The 17,588-nt window shown below is 43.0% G+C and overlaps 2 protein-coding genes across 3 annotated transcripts in view; both read right to left on the reverse strand.

Annotated features, from left to right (window-relative positions):
- Positions 1-1,749: 1,749 nt before the first annotated feature.
- Positions 1,750-9,198, reverse strand: LOC130484006 (glutathione S-transferase-like). The gene is made up of 7 exons (XM_056856920.1): positions 9,190-9,198; positions 8,689-8,795; positions 7,300-7,351; positions 5,325-5,457; positions 4,296-4,428; positions 3,476-3,607; positions 1,750-1,881 (listed from the first exon to the last, which is right to left on the reverse strand). Exons 2-7 carry the CDS (start codon positions 8,773-8,775, stop codon positions 1,762-1,764), a joined length of 657 nt encoding a protein of 218 aa, XP_056712898.1. The 5' UTR covers positions 8,776-8,795; positions 9,190-9,198; the 3' UTR covers positions 1,750-1,761.
- A 6,218-nt stretch (positions 9,199-15,416) lies between these two features.
- Positions 15,417-17,588, reverse strand: part of LOC130484002 (glutathione S-transferase 3-like) — a 99,652-nt gene continuing 97,480 nt past the window's right edge. For both annotated transcript variants that reach the window (XM_056856917.1, XM_056856916.1), the window contains exons 5-6: positions 17,419-17,550; positions 15,417-15,551 (exon numbers count right to left, since the gene is read on the reverse strand). In XM_056856917.1, coding sequence (XP_056712895.1) covers positions 15,432-15,551; positions 17,419-17,550 — 252 coding nt within the window. In that variant the 3' untranslated portion in view covers positions 15,417-15,431. The remainder of the gene's footprint in view (positions 15,552-17,418; positions 17,551-17,588) is intronic.

The following is a 17,588-nucleotide window of genomic DNA, read 5'->3' on the forward strand; positions in this document are numbered from 1 at the left end:
AGAGTGATTCATATGTGCACATTAACGAACAAAAAAACCCCTAAAACACCTTTGGTAGGCACACTGGTTTAGATTACATGCAGTATGATCCAGTTCCACACCCTGGTTGCTCAAAGGCCAAATTCACAAATGCATGTTCATCCTGACTTCTCATAGTAATCATGCTATGTGCAATAGAATTGCTTTACCACTGCTAAATCCTGCCAGAATTCTCTAACCACCCAGGCAATATTCTACATCATCTATATACTATTTCCCAACTGTGCCCCCTATCTGCAGATATCTAAACCAACAGATTGGTGCCACAGTTACCCAAAACAGATTTTTCTACAAATTTGGGGGGACCCCTTAGATTTGCACCAAAATATTAAATCTTTTTTTTAATCCATGGGAGGGGGGAGGAGGTTTATTCTCCCAAAAGTAAAATAGTGTTCCCTGGAGAAAATGGCTGCTCTCAAGATGACAGAGATCAGTTTCCCTGGAGAAAAAGGCTGCTTTGGAGGGTAGACTCTATGCATCAACATGCAAATCAACAAGGAGGGTAATTTAAATTCTAAAGTTATTTCTTTACTTTGTTATTTTGTTACACCATTAGTCTTATTGGATTACAAAAAAAAGTGAAGTGCTGGGAAACGCTGGTGAAGGGGCTGATGAAAGTAGAGGCAGGGGAGGGCAGGAGAGGGGAAATGGGAGTGAGATGGGCAGAGAAATGAATGCCATCTCAATCCTGTCTGCACCTTGGGGAAGTTGTCTTAGAAACGGAGTAAAGAAATACATCGTCATATAAGTGTTTGTTGAAAGCCGGACATATGACACTTTGAAATCATTTCCAAGACCAAACGGAAGGTTTTCAGTGTGAACACACAAAGATAAGACGTTTCTTTAAACGTTGTAATTACTTGATGCAGTAACCGCCTTTGCCTCAGTAGTAGAGCATCTGCTTGGCATGTGGAAGGACCCAGCATTTCCAGTTAAAAGGACTAGGCAGTAGGTAATGTGAAAGGTTGTCTGTTCAGATTTTATTTTTATGTCTCCTTATTTATGTTTTATATTGCTTTTCAGAAATATAATTCACAATGCAACCCTGAACAGAACTGAACTCTTCTAATCCAATGGATTTGGATGTAACTCTGTTGAGGATGATACTGTTACACACTGGTGTAACTGGCCTCTTTCAGTGGTGTAACATCCCTGCCACAACTGCACCAGCTTTTGTGTGCTCACTCGCGTGACATGTTGGCTCAGCGAATTGTTTTCAGTCATGCATTCAAAGACAAAGTTCTCTTACTTTATATTGAATGTTTTTAATGAAATAACTGGGTGCTCTGTAAAGCAAGCTACACTCAAACTGTGTCCTTTGCACAGCCTGTCAGCTCTCCATTGAAAGGCTTTGATTTGGTGTGCCTCTGACTCACTCTGCCCGTGCTAACAGGTATCTCTTTTTTGCCCATCAAACTCATGCAAGTTACCATTGGGAAGTAGTTCCGGTCAATGTGGTTATGCCAGCTCAGACATGTTACCCACAAGTCAACAAATCATGTAGCCAAATACCAGCACAGCAGAATGTTTTATTGTGTTTGTGTAGCGGCATGTGACTGATCCCACCTCTGCTTCATAAATTGTCCCATTTTGTTGTACATTTAACTTCACATTGTATTTACTCTGAAAACTGAGCCTGTACGTTGTTACACTCTTGAAATTATTTGAAGACTGTTCCAGTGGTAGCATGTGGCTTGCAGCTACATTAGCCATGATCCTGATTCAATGGAAGACCTTCATTGCTTCTGCAGCCTTTTTTTCATCCGTTGGTGGTTTTCTCGCACTACCAGGCTGCAGGAACTTCTTGATTGTAGGGATGTTGCTTATTCGTCCTTTATAAGCCTAGAGAGAGAGAGAAAATATTGGAACAAGAAACATTTTCTAGCAAGAAAAGGTGCCATTTCTCAGGAGTCATTTGTCACTTGAAGAACTTAAGGTTACGATATACCCTGATAATCAGTAATAAAACTTCTTGTGAGAAATTTTTTGGCATCTACCTAAAATCCCATTTATTTCAAAGATGCTCCTTAGGAAGTTGAGGTCAACATTTCTACCTCACTGAAGTGATGTTTTGGCCATGTTGGCAATCCGTTCCCTAATGACCTGCCTATTTAGTAAATGTGGATCACATATACATTTGTGTAACATTTCTCATTTAGAGACAATCACGTAATAACCAGACCACAGATAAGAAATCTGAGAGGTACAAAATCTGGTAAAAAAGCAGGGAAGATGTACACTTCAGTGCTGGATAGACAGATGGCTTAGTCTCTGAAAGAAATGAGCATTTTCGATGCTTGAAAGATACACCAAGGGAATTCTTAGCTTCTAAACGATTAAAATAATGAAAACCAAAAAAGGCTCAAGGTGGTCCAGGCACAGGTGTGTTTAGTTGTGTCTCTCATCGCCATCCACGTCACAGGTGATATCAAATTACATTTCATATGAGAATCATGATATCAATGGTTATGTGGGTGCAGGTAGTATCTGATCTACCAGGTACACAGTGCAATGCACCTGGTGCTGGGAAAATGTGATATCCCTCAACTGTAACAAAGCCTCAAGCGACAGTGTGCAAAAAAAGAAAAAAAGGCTATAAATAGGCATTTCTTGCAGTTAAAACTGATCACTGGGGGTGGGGGGAGCCCTAGTTATGTAGACTGGTATATTTTCACCTCAAGTGTAGACTGGTTTAATAGTAATTCCCCTACCACAGGCAACCCCGGGGGCTGCAAATCTGCAACTCCGTGAGGAAGTATCCTCAGTATCCCTATCAAACTACAGCTTCCAATCGGGACAGTGAGTCAGACTAACAGAAATATGTACTTGTACTAAAGGTATGTCCAGAGGGAATACACAGTATGTATTGCATCACTTGCTTATTATATGTCATAATTACAACCACATTTAATTTTGTGCCAGAATGCAATAATAAAGGAGAACTTGATACTAAAAAAAAGCAAAAAACAAAAAATCCGAGGAAAGACCAACCCACTTATTTTCATTGTCAGAGATATCACCTGAACGACAGTACATAGAATCTTTTTTTATAAATCCCTCTTTGGTTTTAATATTTGCAAATGAGATTTAATCAAATGTAAACATTTCCTAAGTGAGGCTCGGGTTTTAAAATTAATTTAATGTGGCAGCCAGAGTTACAGTAGGACACACAGTCAATGAAGGGCAGTAATGGTGTGCGGTTTGGGGATCCTGACTGGAGGTTCTAAGGCCCTGAGGCAAAGAACGGAAGCTCCAAATACCGGAGCTTTTTGAATGCAGTTGTTCTGATTGAAATAACCAGTGACATGGCGCATTACTGCTTTCATCGCTGTTGCAGTTTGGTCACTAGAAGGGCCTGAGCGAGGTCCAGGGAACTTGATCAAAGAATGGTCTCTCCACATCTTTCACAACTTGTTAAGGATTATTGAGTGCTTACCTTTAAAAGAGGAAATCCTGACAGAATATCGGGCTTGAGCTCTTCTGCCATTAAAATAACTTCAAGCAATTGAACATCTGCTCTGCTGAACTTGTTTCCAACAAGATATTCCTGACCGTGATCTTTGAGGACCTACAGAACAGGAAACATGTTAAGAGACTCACAAAATGCTAGAAAATTAGCATATACAAAATAAAGGAGAAACTTATGGACCATTTAAAAAATCTCCCCAACTGCAACATTACATGCTAAGGGTTTATAACAGTGCTCTTATGGGTCGACCATCTGTCCTTTGGGCATATGTCCTTCCAATCAGCTTCCTCTGGGGGAAGGATAATTCTGCTGTATTGTTGCATTGAGAGTGACTGAATGAGCTAATTGACAAAGGAAAGGTGCAGAGCAGAATAATCTTCCCAGAGAGGAGGATGTCTGTTGCATATCTGTATGAGTCACTGTACTGTACCTGCCTTGTTCCAGTCAAGGAACAAGCAGATCAGGGTCCCATACACAAACACACTGTCACAAGCAAAAATGTTTGCTTTTAGATTGGAGTGTGCCTTCCATTTTAATACAAAAAACAAAATATGCCTCAGAAGTTTCAGAAACTCCTAAATTAAGGAAAGGAATTCTGATATGCCACAATGAGGATTTCAACTGGTTTTTTACAAAGGACAAGTGAATTTTATGTATCTGAGAAGGTGGTCCTATAAGAAATCATAAAATTGAAACGAGGGGCTGTAAACAGTTAAAACTGTCAAGCCCACTGGAGCACAGGTGAGCCCATCATCCAACCATGGCAATAAACTAAGCTGCCTCATACCTTTTCAAAGACTGGAAAGTATCTGGTGGTGGCTTTTTCAATTATCACTGTTTCTTTTACATCCGCCGGCTTGAAAGGATGAAGCATGATCATTTCACCCAAATCCATAATACTTTCGACATACATATCCATTCTGAACAGAAGAGAGTATAGACATGACACCAGATAGCTAGCGAGCATTAACTTGCCTTTTGAAATACACTGAATTCAGAATAATAAAGCCAATTTCTTTAAGAGTGGAAGCATTCCTTCCTCTGAATAAACTATACCAATCTGATTACACATAAATAATAATTGGAATAAGTATTTACTCCATTGGGACAGGCTACATACGACATGTCTTGTGATTGTCCCAGTAGCGCAAATATCTAGTCTGTGGTGCAGGTTCAATTTAGAAAATCAGTAATGCGGGAAAGGCTAAACCTTCCCCCGTGCACATATGAGCACCACTGTTCCAGTCCTAATCAGGTCTATTTACAAAGGGCGAAAACTCACGGTCGCTTGAGCCTCCTTTCTTCCCTGTTCCAGCCAGGATCCAGCCAGGATCGAACGCACCTTCGTGTGTTCGATCCTGGCTGGATTCTGGCTGGAACAGGGAAGAAAGGAGGCTCAAGCGACCCTGTGTTTTCGCCCAAAGAAAAAACCCTCCACAAAGCTTTGAAGAGAAAACTCCCAGCGTGTCATCTAGTATATAGAAAACAAAGAACAAAACATGTTTTGGCAACTCTACAGCAATACACATACACCGTCCAATAGGAAAAAGAGTTCAGCTATCCTGTTTGCTGAGGGACTGGATTCCCCCCTCCTCCACAATTGTCATGACCGAGAGATCAAATTAGTTCACATTGCTCCACAATGCACATTTATTTTTTTGTCTCAGCTGATAGTGGCCCTGAGCTGAAATATGCTGACTCACAACTTGTGAGCAGATGGTGCTGCACGCTGGAGATTTTGCCTGACATTGCAACATCCCATATAGTAAAAACAGAAATATGTATTTAGTAGCGAATGTTAGAAATGTGACAGTACAATGCCTTCTCCTTGAGGTCCTTCCCACAGAGATTGTATTTTGCTGCAATGTAGTTGAGGATCGCTCGGCTCTGCACCATCTTCATGCCATCGATTTCCACCATGGGCACTTGCTGAAACAGCAGGGCTCCATCTTGGGAACAGAAGACGAGAAATTAGTTCATCTAATTTGATGTCCTGACAGTGGATTTCATGAGCACATCCCATGTTTGGAATGCAAGTCCCACATTGTGCTTTTATGATTTTAAAGTTTCTTTCCAAAGTGAAAAGCAAGAGGTAGGATAAATAAAAAAATTTAATGAAGGCTGACCGGCCTATTGCCTAAGATAGATATTTAGCTAAAATTTAGCATCAACTGTCTCCTGAATAAAAACGTCTATATAAAAATCTGTTGAAAGCCCCAAACAACTTAACATAGTATAAAATAAATGTGATGCAATACCAGCCTTAACTATTGTTACTATCCTGAAACTGTAGAAATCTCAATCAACATTTATAGAGGATTCAGAGGTTGATGCCATTCCTGTGTTATTTAAGGTGTGTCTGATCTGCGCTGTTGACACATGACAGTTATATATGTATAAATTTATTGCTGTCTTTGACCAGTATAACATAAGTTATCACAAGATATAACAAAAGTTCCAGATTTAAAACAATGATTCAGTACAACAGAATAAAAATCTACAGTTTTAAAACGGCTTTACTATTGTTCCCCCCCCCTCGAGTCTTACATATCCCGAGGCAAAATTTAGCAGCTTGTCTGGATGCCCAGGGATTAACACATGACAGTTAGAAAATGGGTTACATTCTAGTCTCCCAACTTGATTTTTAATCAGTCCGTCACATGTCAGCACCAGATTCCCTGCCGGGAACTCAACGTCCGGGTATCGGAGGGGGGGTGCTGATTAAGATTGGGACTGTGCAGTGCAAGGATAAAGGGCTACAGCTTCCCCCCTGAACCATTTTCCTGACCCCAAATGGCCCACAGGTACTAATTTGCCCCAATAAGGGGCAAAGAAACTTTCCTCCAAAACAAACAATTTGGTGGCAGGGGACTGAATGGCAACTCAGCATTCAAAGCTATTCTTGCCTGTAACAATGCAGGTATACCTGAGCCTAAACAAAGAATCTGAGAAAACTGAGACATAGCAAGGACTACTTGAATGCCATTTGCCCTTAACTTTCAAAATGGCCGACCTGCTCTTCAAATGGTGCCGTGTATAAAGAACCCAGGCAGTCTACAATCCTGCTCCATGGTAGTAGGGTTGCCAGCTCTGGGTTGGGAAACACCTGGAGATTTTGGGGGGCAGAGACTGAGGGAGGCGGGGTTTGGTGAGGGGAGGGACTTCAATATCATAGAGTCCAAGTACCAAAGCAGCCATTTTCTCCAGGTGAACTGAAGTCTTTTGCCTGGAGATCAGTTGTAATAGTGGGAGATCTCCAGCTAACTGGAGGTTTGCATTAGGGTTGTGCAAAAAAAAAAAAAGAAAGAAAAAAAAAATTCAGGTTTATTAGGCCCAATTTTTTTCAGGAAACCTGAAATAAGCCAAATACCCATACCGGTAAATATGGAAATTTGGCTTATTTTTCGGTTTCCCAAAAGAATTCGTCCCTGGGGGTCATTTTTTGGGGTAGAGCCCTCAAATTCACAGTGTAGCTTGAAGGGACTGTTCTTGGACAAACCCCACAGTTTGGTGAAGATGGGGTTAGAGGTATGATTTTATGAAGTCCGGAAGGGGCTGCCCCCTCCTCCATAAACAACCATTACAAACTTTGCAATGTTGTCTATGGAGGAGAGGGGGCGACCTAAACGGCTAGTTTGCAACCCTACATGGTAGTTTAGCATTAACTCTGACAGGGGAGCTTTGGTGTAATTCTGATGCCCATGTTTCATAATCTAAGATTAAATACATTCTGAACCCTGCATTAGTATAAGCAGCAGCAGAAATATAAAGGATGCATCCATTTTACTCACCTTTCTTTAACTTTTCTAGGTCTTCCTTTGATTTAATTAATTGTTCTTCAAACTGGAAAACAAAAGAACCCAAGATGCTAGGAATCTCAGAGAAGTCCAGTTCCAGCACTGCTGAAGCCTCTGAGTAAACTTGTAGAAGGTTCCTAATATAGTTCCTCTTTTATTATTACTTTTGGAAATCGTGAGAGATGTTGGAGGCAAAGGGCTGTACCCAAACACTGATTTTTTTCCCCAGCAGGAAGACACATCTGCCAGGGGGCCATTTTTGACCAGAGCCTTCTGGAACCTTCACTCCTCTTGCCATTTCTTTCATACAATCCAATGTGTAACATTGGACAGTGAGTGGAATAAAGTTCACTCTGGGCATGTTGCTTTAGGAAATAAATGGAAGTCCTTTATTGTGAAGGAACTCCACATACTGGATGGGAAAGAGTAGAGTTAGCATTTTAGCTATCTGTCTAGTCAAAGATAGAGTGAGATTGTAAGAGCACATTTTGCCCTCATGGTAGTTAGAGAAAGAAGAAAGGGGGAAGGGGGAAAGAGGAGGGTCAGCCAGAAGGGAGGAAACTCCCTGAGGATACCAGTCCAGGTAAACTAAAGGACAGCAGCAGAGCAAAGGGTCCTGTCCTTCTAGCTGTATTGCCCCCTCTGACGTTTGGTGTGCACCAGTACTAAGAGACATTGCTCAGTCAGGGTTGTCAGGTCCTTCTTCGCCACCGGTGTGAGATTTTTGGGGTGGAGCCTGAGGAGGGTGGGGCTTGGGAAGGGGAGGCACTTTAATGCCATAGAGTCCAATTGCCAAAGTGGCCATTTTTTCCAGGTGAACTGATCTTGATCAGCTGGAGATCAATTGTAATAGCAGGAGGTCACCAGCTAGTACCTGGAGGTTGGCAACCCTATGCCCAGTCCATTCCCACTTGCACAACAATGACCTAGAGGCTGTGTAAGTCTACCAAGGGGAACTTGGGCAAGATAAATTCTATTGCATGTTCCTCATCATCAGCTATTTAATATTACATTAAAAACACCGTTTTGTATCTGAAAGTTGAGGTGTAATATGGTTTGCACCTCAAAGCAGAAAGGGAAAGTGTCTCTTGCCCTGTCCAAACTTGAGGTGCAGAAACTATCACCTTATTATCCTTCCCTTTCACTGGGGAGTCCTGGGAAGCATACATAGCCCCCCTTTCCCCAATTTTATCCCCTGATGACTTTATGGATAGGTTGGGCTGAAAGGGAATGACTGTGAGGTTCATGGCAACTTGGGGGGATCCCAACTCCGCCCTCCCCAGCCCTAGGCTGACACTGGACTCAGCTCAGCCACTGCCTACAGTGTGGATTCCTGAATAAAGGCAGCTGTCTTCAACAGTTCTCCAAGCAATAAAAACGAACCTCGACCCCTGCTGCTGCCAGTAACCACCGAGTGGTCTCCATGCGGCCTCTTCCATCGAAGTAATGCAGTCTGGGTTTACTGGCCATGGCTACAAATTCTTGGGTCCCTGTTCAGATCAGAAGAGATCACTGGTAAAATGAGAAATATAATACAAGAACCGCTCTGCAAGTAAAGTTGTGCAACCCTTCTGGCATGCTTCCCTTTGGTGCTGGAAGCCAGAAATTACTTAAAAACACATGGCTTTTCAGAACTCCCACTTACTGCACCATTCCCTCCTTTGGGCTCTGTAGGAAAAAGGAGGAAAGCTTACAATTGTAAGCGTGTGCCTATTCAGGCATAAATTTGCCTACCTGAAATGTTCAGGAAGAAAGGGAAAGGGGGAAAATCCCCTCTTGGTCTCATCTGGGACCTAGAGCTCGGTCCCTACCTCTTGCCCTCTTTCATGGATGAGGTCAGCAGCTATGGATCACTGACTGCATTTTCTAACCCGGAGTACTAACCTCTGGAAGTCCTGGATGTGTGGAAGTTCTTCTGTAGCAAAAAGCTGAATGGGTATGCCTCAGCCTTATAAAACTCTGGAGCTCCACCTTCAAAAATGAGGTCAGCCAATCTGGAGGAGAAACTCCCTAGTGCAAAAAAAAAAAAAAAAGGAAAAAAAGTCTACTCAGAATGTTACATGACTTTTCACCTATAGCACAGTCGTCCTACTGATTAATCCATAAAGGGAAAGACTTTCTCTTGCACATGACATAATGTAACACCGTGCAGATTTGGGGCAATATTCTTCATCTTATCAATTCATAAATACTCCTGCATTTATGAATTTGAGGAAAGGCAGAATGGAAAAGTAATTGGCACACTAGCAGGGTGGTTGGCTTACAACTGCCTGAATATTCCTGTGCTAATTGCCAGATCCTTTATGTCAGAGCATGGGATATGTCAGAACAGGATTTGACCCCCTCCACCCCCTCTTTTCACATGCATTCACATTATGCAAGCAGGCAACCCCAGAAACACCCTGCCATCTCTGCTTAAAAGTATTTTGCTTGGTACTGCTTGTTGGAAATACAATGGCTAGTGCACAAAGATTGATTAAAGAAAGGAAGATCAGAAGGGGGAAGCAAGTGTGAGAGTTAGATAGAAAGGTTGTGATCCTTCTCCCTTCTCTTCCTATGTTAAACAGACTTAAACAGACTCAGGATCATTCTTAAGAAAAACTCCATTTCCTTCACTGCTTGGTACTGCTGGGGAAGATATCTGGCTGAAATAATGGAGAGCTTCCTCCAGGGAGAGTAACGAGAACTGGACTTGACGAATCCAGTGGCGGACTGGGTCTAAAAATATTGGTTGCCAGGAGACAAAGGGGGCCCACCCACAACTATAAGTCGCAGTGGTAAAGATCCGAGCCTATGTAACGTATAGAATTATTTTTTCAGAGTTATTTATTATATTCTTAAATATAAAGTATCCTTGAAAAATTATGTTATTAATTTTTTATTAAAATAGTAATACAACATACATTTTAGTTGCATACAGTAATAATATTGGAACTTCTATTATATTTTCAAGCCACTAAAAGGTCATTAACATTTTTAACATATTGTCTAATGTTTTAGAGGCCCCACTTCCTCAGGGGCTCACAGGGCCCACTTGCCATCGGGCAAGCTGATACCCTGGCCAGTCTGCCACTGGATGGATCCAGGTTGCAACTCAGGATGAGGCAGTTCGACACGTTCTGACTTTTACAGGGGAAAACAAAGGATCGGGTCCAGCCAGGTTTTCCACTGGTGAAAAGGGAGGAGGAGGGGGTTCCCCTTTTGACCCCCTGCAAGGCTATGCTGGTAATCATGGGGCCTGCATGTACAAAAGCCATGTGTGATGGAAGCTGTAGTAAGGAGGGGAACTGGGAAAGACTGAGTAAAAAATGATGGCTGGATGCCACCCATTGCTCAGTTTATAGCATGCGGCATGTCCTTCAGTTCAAAGTCTCTCAGACGACAGGGATGCAGTCTTGGACAGTGGCCAGTCTGAGCAGCAATGGGGCCCAACGGTCCCAACTCACTATGAGTAGGTTGCCAGCTCTGGGTTGGGAAATACCTGGAGATTTTTGGGGCGGAGCCTGAGGAGGGTGGGGTTTGGGAGGGGAGGGGCTTCAATGCCTTAGAGTCCAATTGTCAAAGCAGCCATTTTTCCAGGGGTTGGAGATCAATTGTAATAGCAGGAGATCTCCTGCTACTACCAAGAGGGTAGCAACCCTAACCATGAGGCTGTTCCATATTGTATAATGTTCATGTTGTATAGACAATTCTGATGCCAGCTTAAATGATGAGAAAATGCAGGGTGGGCAAGAGAATGGGTATTCTGAGAGACTTGCTGAGCGAAGCTGCATTTTCTGCCAGGGGGACTATGCAATCATTTTCAGCTGATAACCAGAACTATCCAGAGTGAACAGATTGGGACTGAAGTCCAAGTTAATCTATAAACTTGTTAATCTTTTATTCTTCACGGCAGGGAAACGTGGATGTGGATGCTGTTACCACCCATTCCTGCCTTCCTTGCTGGTGCTATGGTGTGGGCACGACTTCACACACACCTTGTGGAAGCAGCCAGAGTGATTCATATGTGTACATTAACAAGCATAAAAACCAAAACCCAACACCTTTGGCAGAACACTAGATTACATGCGGTATGTTCCAGTTCCACACTCTGCTCAAAGGCCAAATTCACAAATACATGTTCATCATGACTTCTCATAGTAATCATGCTCTGCATAATAGCATTGCTTTCACAGCTGTTACATCCTGCCAGAATTCTCCAGCCACCCAGGCAATATTCTATATCATCTATATACTATTTCCCAACTGTGCCCCCTATCTGCAGATATCTAAATCAACAGATTGGGGCCACAGTTACCCAAAACAGATTTTTCTACAAACTTGGGGAACCCCTTAGATTTGCCAAAAATCTTAAATCTTAAAAAAAAAAAAAAATCCATGGGGGGATAATTCCCCCAAAAGTAAAATAGTGTTCCCTGGAGAAAATGGCTGCTTTGGAGGGTGGACTCTATGCCATTATACTCTGCTGAGGTGACTTCTGAAGTGCCTGGTTGTCTTATAGAGTCCAATAAAGACAACTAGGAGGAGGTTAAAAGCAAAACAGTTCTTTATTTAGCTAAACACAGAGAAAGAAGCCGAACAGAACAAGCACAAGCAATGAGCCTTTCCCTTTTCCCAGCAGCCAACCTTGCATCTCGCTCCCGTCGGGATTCGGCACCCCAGCAGGGAGCAGGCTGCATTTTTTTTCTTTCTGCGAAAGGAGAAAGGAAGGAGGGAGAGAGGGGGGAAGTGATTTATGGAAGGCATGTATCTGGCTATGCAGGGCTAGGCAGATTCAAACAGCTTGATAAGTAAAAAAACAGCTTCTTAAGAGAGAAAGAAAGACAGAAAGCTTCAATACAATTCGTTTTTTAAAATCTAAACAACTATTTTTCACTTTAAAAAATCTTTTATTTTACTCTCATTCCCCTTATATACGGTTAACCTTTTTCTGATGCATCTCGGCTTTTTAAACTTCAAAGGGACCTTTTGTCCTCTTACTTTTAATCCTCTGGTCCTGGATTAACACTCTTACCCCAATACCCCAGAGGGCAGGAAGTAGAAACAGGAAAACCAGGGATAAAAGTTTTCTTCGCGTTTTTCAACACACATTCCACGGCTCTGATCCATGGGGACCCCTCCGGCTAAGGCTTTTCTTCACTCGTCAGCGGGAATTGACTGATGGAACCCGGGATTTTTCCCCCTGCCAGTTATCTGCAATCCGACCTCACCATGGTGGGGGGCTACTACCATTACTCTGGGATTTTATGAGGCAACACCTTTCACACAGACAGTAAAAATCAGCTGCCTTCATTCATACACACACATGCACATGTTCTGTTTTGTTTTTCTTTCATCATACAACGGATTGTGATCCCAGCCATTCACTCCTCTTCACGTGGTTTAACCTCCTTAAGCGAATGTTCGGGTGGGCTTTTTCTGGAGTCCTTCGCCCCCCAGGGAAGCAAGCTGGGGTCCCTCCAGCCAAAAGGGCTGGGTGTGCACTAGAGACATCAGGCTTCCCCCGGGGCAATTTTCTCCATACCCACCTACCGAAGGCTAGAGGATTCTAAAAGTGAATCCCCTCCCAATTATGTTGGGGTGTTAAAAAAATAGGGAGGCAGCCTTACAGCTTCGCCCCACATTGGGCGCCATATGAAGTGCCTGGTTGTCTTATAGAGTCCAATAAAGACAACTAGGAGGAGGTTAAAAGCAAAACAGTTCTTTATTTAGTTAAACACAGACCTGGGATGAAATAACCCACAAATAAGATGCAGAGTTACTCACCCGAGAAACAAAGGAAGCTCAGAATTATTTATGCATTCGCATGGGGCAGGCCCATGGCTGCTGACAAGCAGATTGATACACAAAAGCACCAATGCACATTAGGTATCTACTCCACTCTAATTAGCATAGCCTATAGATATTGCCCGAAGGCTTCTCTAAGCAAGTGCTAGGTCTTGTGATCTTAGTAACTAGAAACCACATTCCTAAAGATGAAGGTAATTCAAAGACACTGTTTTCTCTACTGGTGAAAGGCCGTACCAGGCAAGCAATGTAATCTGTTGGCCTCTTATAGTTGTGGATGGCAACATTCCCAAAGCTTCCATGTGTGTGCGTATGAATACATAGTGTTCTAAACCAGCCCTTATATCTGGGCATTACACTTCCTAGGGTTGCCAGCTCGAGGTTGGTAAATTCGTGGAGATTTTGGGGTGGAGTCTGAGGATGGCAGGGTTTCGGGAGGACAAAGGCTTCAGCTAGATATACTGCCACAGAGTCCTCCCTCCAGAGCAGCCATTTTCTCCAGGAGGACAGATCTGTGACATCTGCAGTCAATTGTAATTCTGGGAGATCTTCAGGTCCCACCTGGAGGTTGGCAAACCCAGGCATAGCAGCAACCTCTGGGGGACTTGATAGCAGGCTACTCCCATGACTCAATTAGGCCTGGCTGCTTGCTTCTGTTCAACAGCAGTCACCCTTCGAAAGCCAGTGTGGTATCGAGGTTAGAGCTTCAGACTAGGGTCTGGGAGGCCCAGTTTCAAAGCCCCATCTTCCTGTGGAAGTTCACTAGGTGAGTTTGAACCAGTCACATACTTTCAGCATAACCTGGCAGGGTTGTTATGTGGATAAAAAGGAGGAGAGGATAATAATGAAAGCTGCTTTGGTACCCACTGTGGAAAAAGGTGAGGTAAAAATGAAGTAAATAAATATAGCTGGAGATGGGAAGTAGATAAAAGGTAGGTTGGTGAATGGTTGAGAAGGAGAGAATGAGGCAGAGGAAGAGGTGAGGATATGGGGGTTGCCAGAGGAAAGGGGGAATCGTGTGGGGAGGGAAAGAGAGGGTTCCTTGAGGGTTCCCTGCCATGCAAGCGGGTTTGGCCTAATGGCTGGAATCACAAGACTGGGCCATAGTTTTCCTAGGTAGACATTGCCTGGGGAGGAAGGGAAAGCTTAAGATGGGGCCAGATAATGGTAGGTTGACCATTGGGTGGGAAGGAGATAAGCTTACCAGCTCCAGGTTAGGTAATTCCTGGATATTTGGGAGGTCTAGCTTGGGGAGGGTGCAGTTTGAGGACAGGAGGGACATCAGAAGCGTACAATGCTACAGAATCCACCCTCCAAAGCAGCCATTCCCTCCCTGGTACTAGGCTTGCCAACCTCCAGGTAGGGGCTGGAGATAACCCAGAATTACAACTGATCACCAAATGGCAGAGAGCATTTTCTTGAGAAACTGGCTGCTTTGGAGGGTGGATTCTACGGTATTATACCCTGCTCAGGTCACTTCCCAAACCTTGCCTCCCAAGTCTACACCCCCTAATGTCCAGGAATGTTCCGACTTGGAGCTGGCAACCTTAAGGCGAGAAGGAAGCAGGAAAAATGGGTCTATAGGGGCTTTCAGAAAATGGAATGAGGAAATAGTTAGAGAGGGGAAGTGTGATGCCTCCCACAAGTTTGGGTCCCCCCTTGTTATCTCATACTCTTTAAAAAGCCTGTGGCTCAGTAGTAGAGCATCTGCTTGGTATGTGGAAGGCCCCAGCATTTCCAGTTAGAAGAACCAGGCAGTAGGTAATGTGAAAGGTTATCTGTTAAGATTTTATTTTTCTGTCTCCTTGCTTTATGTTTTATATTGCTTTTCAGAAATATAATTCACAATGCAACCCTGAACAGAACTGCACTCTTCTAATCCAATGGATTTGGATGTAACTCTGTTTAGGATGATACTGTTACACACTGGTGTAACTGGCCTCTCTCAGTGGTGTAACATCCCTGCCACATCAGCACCAGTTTTTGTGTGCTCACTCGCGTGGTATGTTGGCTCAGCAAATTGTTTTCTGTCATGCACCAAAGACAAAGTTTTTGTATTAGAAATAATTCCCACTGAGCATGAGGCATAACAGAAACAATGTATTTGATATTTTCCAGAACGGATGAAACATTCTCTTACTTTATATTGAACGTTTTTAATGAAATAACTGGGTGCTCTGTAAAACAAGCTACACTCATAGAAACAACGATTGCTCGGCATTCTACAGTCTCACTTATAGCTCTTCATTATGAAAGTGATCATGTCATTTAACTGCCTTCTGGTTTTCAGCATTTGCACAAGCACTGCACAAGCGTTCTCTTGACACCCGATGCCATTCTTAGCTGAGAATCTTCAACACGGTGGCTACATAAGCATCATCGGGAGGTGGTTTCCTTGGGCTCCCAGGCTGCAGGAACTTCTTAATGGTGGGAATGTTGCTTGTTCTTTCTTTGAATGCCTAAGGCAAAGATTAAAAAGGAAAGTAGCAGAACTCCTTCTTCAGTCTGTACAAAACCCTTTTAAAGCATATCCCATGTAACTTCAACAACTGTTCCACAGCAAACCAGCCACAACAGAAACGGAGTTGGGATGTTGTCCCGTGTGGCATGGAAATCCATTGAAATCAATGGGCTTACAACTGTTCAACTCTGTTTAGGATTGTACTGTAAAGTGGGATTGACAGATCATGTAGGATACTCCCATTTCAATGCTGCACTTCTCAGATATCGGAACTGAACATACCACAATATCCTTGGGCCCAATCCAGCAATCATCAGCAATGACTAACCCCCCGCCCCTTACACAGTCTCCGGTATATGTTCTCACTGCCCATTTTTCCACAGTTGTTCCCTGGCAGTTGAGCAATGTGTATAAGCTTTCACCATGTGGCTGCTCCCAGTAGCTTGCTTATTATCCCAATAGCTGCTTTCAACCAAGAGGAAAGGCTGGGTATAAATACATTAATAATAAATAATAACTAAAACTGTGTCCTTCCCAAAGGGCATGGCATCACTGAACTGGTGTGGAAACATAATCTGGATAGGGCCCATCCGTGCTAAGGAAGAATTCCCCAAAATGTGCTAATAAAATGGTATCAATTTGTCTCATGGTCACAGTGTTCCTGCATGTATCACTCCTGATTTCTAGCCTAGTCTTAAAGACAAATTAATTACAGTCCCCACCTCCATTTTAGAGAGAAGTGTTTTGTGCCTTAAACAGCTGCATGACAAATGTCAACAGATTCAGACTCTCTTGTCAACTACAGTGCTGGGAAAAGCAGCTGAATTTTGTCACATGAGGACAGAAGATTTTTGTCACTTTGCAGGACAGAAGAAGAGTCACAATGGCCTAATCCCTGGATGCTTTCTTTAAAAGTTCTGGCTTGCACTACTGCTGGCCATGTGTTGCTTCAAGTGCTGTCCTGTCATTGTAGGGGTAGCAGAAGGCAAACCTGTTCGGAGACTTCTATGCTCATCTTGGCTGTGGCAACCACACAGGGCATTCCTTCCTTATTTAGCAGCCTCTGCTGTAATTTCCTCAGTAATTTGACTGTCTTTTTTATTACGGCATTCCTGAATGCATGCAAAACTCATTCATGCATTACAAGAATTCTCACTCTCCCTCCTTCCCCCATCACTGCTTCCCCACCCCCATCCCACTCTTGCTTTTCTGTGGACTGGATTCATTCAAAAGGATGTGCTATGTTCATTTTGATATAGATGTAACACCAAACCCTAGCTAGTGCAAACCAGCTTCAAACCAACACTGGCTGACCTCTAAAGGCAATACTCTTGTCAAAACAATAGTGACAAAGATAGGTTTTTTAAATTGCATGTATTGTTGTTGTTTTTTAATTGTACTTATGGTTTTCATTGTATTATCGGGTTTTGGATTTTGTAATCCGCCTGGAGTCTTTGCAAGCAAGGTGGAGACTCGGGATTGATTCCTCACTTCTCTACATGAGTAGCAGACTAATCTAGTGAACCAGGGTTGTTTCCCCACTCCAACACATGAAGCCTGCAGGATGACCTTGGGCTAGTCGCAGTTCTCTATGAACTCTCTCAGTCCCACCCACCTCACAAGGTGTCTGTTATGGGGAGAGGAAGGCAATTGTAAGCTGGTCTGAGACTCCTTAAAGGCAGAGAAAACCAGGGTATAAAAACAAACTCTTCAATTTTTTTTTTTACATTTCAGAATTTTCTGCAAACTTGGACCTTTTCTCAGGTTTGTAGAAAGCTCTGTCTTGCCTGTTCATGGCTCCAATCTCCCGATGTAAGTATCCACAGCCTTGGCCATGTTGAGAATTAGATATATTGACAGATTACCTGCAGTTGAGGAAACTGCGAAAGAATATCAGATTTTTTCTCTTCTAACATTAAAATTGCTTCAAGTAGTTGTACATCTGCCCAGCTCAAGCAATTACCAACAAGAAATTTCTGTCCATGCTGTTTCAATGCCTAGAAAAGGACAAAAATGCCATTAGTGTGGGTAAAAT

The sequence above is a fragment of the Euleptes europaea genome, chromosome 10, assembly GCF_029931775.1.
Source record: "Euleptes europaea isolate rEulEur1 chromosome 10, rEulEur1.hap1, whole genome shotgun sequence".
Taxonomy (NCBI): domain Eukaryota; kingdom Metazoa; phylum Chordata; class Lepidosauria; order Squamata; family Sphaerodactylidae; genus Euleptes; species Euleptes europaea.

Excerpts from the sequence above, each read along its gene's own strand:
- LOC130484006 (XM_056856920.1), bottom strand. The coding sequence starts at position 8,775 with ATGGCCAGTAAACCCAGACTGCATTACTTCGATGGAAGAGGCCGCATG. Across the intron at positions 7,352-8,688 it reads TGGCAGCAGCAGGGGTCGAG|TTTGAAGAACAATTAATTAA; the intron begins GTTCGTTTTTAT and ends TTTGTTTTCCAG. Across the intron at positions 1,882-3,475 it reads CAGGATTTCCTCTTTTAAAG|GCTTATAAAGGACGAATAAG; the intron begins GTAAGCACTCAA and ends CTCTCTCTCTAG.